The following is a 3,558-nucleotide window of genomic DNA, read 5'->3' as shown; positions in this document are numbered from 1 at the left end:
CGCCTGCACTTGTAGCCTTGCTTGTTGAGACCCCTGAAAAGTAAATCCCAGAGGGTAGGTGAGTGGGGAGGCCCCGGGAAAACCTTCCCTGGCTCTGCCCCGCCCCCCACCAGGTGCAGCCAGGCCTCACCAGACGAATTCCTTGCACACGGAACAGAAGGTAGGCTGGCCAAAGAAGGTGGCGATGAATTCATGGTTCTTGATGTAGTGGATCTTGGCCTGCTTGATGGCCCCACGGCGGTTCATTGTATGAACCGCCTCGTCCTCACCCCGAAGAGACTGTTTGCAATCTGGGGGGACCCAGTTGGGGTCAAAGTGACCCCCAGCTCCTTGGAGGGAGGGCAGTTTCCCCAACACCAGGCCCTGGTTTGGGCCTCTGACCCAGGCAGGGTGGGCCTGGAGGCCCCAGACTAAGTGGGAAGTATCTTACCGCTGTCTTCCAGGAAATACTGCACCGACATTAACACCTTGGCTTGGGGCTGAAGGTCCAGCTGTGGGGGTGAGGAGGGGACAGGAGGGTTAGGTGGGCCGGGCAAGATTTAGAACCCACCCCCATGCTTGGTCCCCTGAGGGCAAGCCAGGCCTGGCAGCCTGGCCAGACACCTGGCTGCCCAGTGTGCACAGGGCCCCGCCCCAGAGTCCTGCCCACACCCCTCAGCCAGGGGTATTATTACATTTAGGGAAGTGAAAGGCTCTAGCCTACACCCATGGGGCCCCTCGGCCTAGGGAGCAGAGTGGGGAGGGAAAGTCCCCACCCCAACGACTGCTGCCCCTCCACAGGGCCCTTGGAATGGCGGCACCCTGCTCCCATGTGCACACACACACACACACACAACCGTGCCAGGCTGTAGGCTTTATTTTGAAAAGCTTCCCCTTTCCGTGAAGCCCTCCTCGACTAACACCCCTGCCCTGCACCTCCGCCTCCTCACAGACTGGGGGCGGCTGAAAGCAGGCAGGATCAAGCCTCATGTCCCCCAACCCCCACCCCCAGGACCCAGGCCTGGTGGCTGACACACTCCCCTGGGGGCGTGAACAGAAGGCCCAGCAAGAAGCCCCTGGTGGCCCTGCCCAGGTAGTCAGGGTGGGCACAGTCCTGCGGCAGCGCCTCTTGGTAGAGGCTGGTCAGACCACAGATGGTTACAGGGCTCTTTCCTATTGAGGTGCCAGGGCTGCAGAGCCCCACACGGAGCCCAAGGGGAGCGCTGCCGGCACAGGGAGCACTCCCTGCCACGTATACGCGCACATGCACTCACACACACACACACACACACACACACACACACGCATGCTCGCACGCCCAGCGCTCCTCACCCAGAACTCGGCCCTGCCGCTGTTCTTCTTGCAGCGCTCGGCCAGCACGGACACGCCCACGGTGACTTCGGACAGCGGGTCCTCGGCTGCCCGCATCAGCACGATCTGGATGACCCGGCCCTCGTAGATGTGGGCATCGAATGACGACTTCCACTCGGGGTACATGGTCGGCTTCTTCTGCACCAGCGTCTTCCCGCGCTCTGCAAAGGGCAGGCATGTCGGTGGGGGTGGGCAGGTCCTCAGGGCTCAGACACACCAGCACCGGCCCAATCAGAACGGCTCTCCCTCCTGAAGGGGCTGATGTCATCGTTGCAGTCCTCCCCACCCCCGCCGGATCCTCAGGACCACCTACTGGCCTCCCCAGCTTGGCGAGCCTGCACCCTGCCCCTGGGCTGCCTGCAGCTCCCCCAGGCAGACTGTACACCCCAACTCATCCCTCAGGTCAAAGTCAAGTCAGGTTCCAGGAGGAAGGCCCATTGCCCAGACCCACCGCCTGCAGTCAGGGGGGCTCTGTGGGGAGGGAAGCTCTGCCGAGACCCGAAGGAGGGACTGCCTGGTGACAGGGCCACCCTCCACCCTGCCTATGAGCCTGCGCCCTGTGAGGGCACAGCCAAGCCTGGCCTGGAGCATAGCGGGGTGTCCCACATCCACCACAGATGGACAGGAAACATAGCAGGGAACCAGCCGGCTTTGGGGGCCCAGGAGGGGCTCGGTGGCCTCTGATTTTGTGTGCACAGCTGGTTGGAGGAGGAGGAGGACAACAAGGGAACAAGGCAAACCCCGTCCGGCCCCTGGGCCCCAGCATGCAGCCCGGCCACCCCCATGCGGTGCACCTGTGCTTAGTGCCTCCTTCATCTTGATGGCGCAGAAAGGCTCTCCGGCCTCGTCTTCCTCTTGCATGGGGCCCAGCTCATAGGAGTTGAAGGTGATGCGTAGGAAGGGCGCCATGGCGGGGCCTGCGGAGAGCACGGGTGAGGCAGGGTGACGGGGGGCTCCGCTGCCCTACAGCCCAGCCCACGTGGTGCTAAAGCGCACTGGACCTAGAAGCCAGTGTTAGAGGCTAAGCTTTGATCTAAGTCTGGACGGGTGGCCTCCCTGGCACAAATGGAGGACGTGAGGGCCGCAGGCAATAGCTGCCCTGGGACGGCCGCCCCTCGCCAGGCTCCCCTAGTGCAGGGCACCCCCCTTCACGCCTCTACAAAACCTACCTGGGTCTGCGGCACATGCTGTCCCAAGTCACTCCCCGGGATCACCCAGGGCCTCCCAGCACCCAACTGCTAGGCCCCTACTGCCTCCAGGTCCCTAGTAGGTGCTGTGCCCAGCACCTCCACAGCAGTAGCAGCTGGGAAGGAAGGCAAAGAGCAGCGGACCTCGGCCACGCAGGCCCAGAGCTTCCTGGCTCAGAGCCGACTTGCTGCTGGTCATCAGCCTGGCATCTCCTTCTAACAGGGAAACGAGGAGACAGGCCACTTGCAGTCAGGGCAGCACCCGGGGTTCCCCGAGCCATCTCTACACCTTGGAGCTAGGCCCCCGCAACCTCCTGGGAGGCGCCCCCCCCTTTCAAATGGTTCTTTCTCTGAATATAAAACTAAACAACACAACTGTCGCGCTGAACATACACTTGAAATTTCCAGGCACCCCCACGCCAAAGCAGATCTGTGGACAACAGTGCCCGTGGCAATTTGTTTTAAATTACTGAACGCGCTCACAGCCGGCAATGGAAGCAGTTCACTGCACCCTTGCCCCCGAGGGGTGCCCGGGCACGTGCCCTAGCTATGTCTTTGCCCCCACTCAGCCCACCCTCTACCCCGCCCTCCAGTGGAGGTCCCCACAGGAGGCAGCCACGGGCCTCTCAGATTGCTGCTCCTGGAGGGGCCTCACGTGCCCACGCACAGGCCTGGGCCGGACATCATGCAGGCGCACACAAGGGGGCTTTGGAACATCCGTGGAAAACATCACAGGACTTTGACTTTCTTCCCCACTGACCTTCTGAAGCCCCCTCCACCTTGAACACGGGTCTGCATGGGGAGTGGACTCAGGCCGGCAGGCACCACCCACACATACATACAGCCGTCCATCCAGTCCTGATGACCTCACGGGAAGCACTGACCACAGCCCACAGCCTGCCCAGCCTCGGAGACCCGCAGCCAGGGCAGAAGGGCAGACCCACCCAGCCCCTGCCCAGTAGGGATCCAGCTCAAGGGAGGCACATGGGGGTGTGAGCCTGGGGCCCCAGCCTGAGCCTGG

At 62.8% G+C, this 3,558-nt stretch overlaps 1 protein-coding gene across 1 annotated transcript in view; it reads right to left on the bottom strand.

The window, feature by feature from the left end:
• The window catches only part of PRKCD (protein kinase C delta), a 14,291-nt gene extending 12,024 nt beyond the window's left edge, over positions 1–2,267 (bottom strand). The window contains exons 1-5 of the mRNA XM_045297608.1: positions 2,145–2,267; positions 1,312–1,511; positions 431–491; positions 131–290; positions 2–33 (exon numbers count right to left, since the gene is read on the bottom strand). Coding sequence (XP_045153543.1) covers positions 2–33; positions 131–290; positions 431–491; positions 1,312–1,511; positions 2,145–2,259 — 568 coding nt within the window. The 5' untranslated portion in view covers positions 2,260–2,267. The remainder of the gene's footprint in view (position 1; positions 34–130; positions 291–430; positions 492–1,311; positions 1,512–2,144) is intronic.
• Between the last annotated feature and the right edge of the window lie 1,291 nt (positions 2,268–3,558).

The sequence above is a fragment of the Echinops telfairi genome, unplaced genomic scaffold, assembly GCF_000313985.2.
Source record: "Echinops telfairi isolate 266 unplaced genomic scaffold, ASM31398v2 ScPeMD7_7420;HRSCAF=8458, whole genome shotgun sequence".
Taxonomy (NCBI): Eukaryota; Metazoa; Chordata; class Mammalia; order Afrosoricida; family Tenrecidae; genus Echinops; species Echinops telfairi.
The sequence above is the reverse complement of the archived record's forward strand: the minus strand, read 5'-3'. Positions and strand labels throughout refer to the sequence as shown.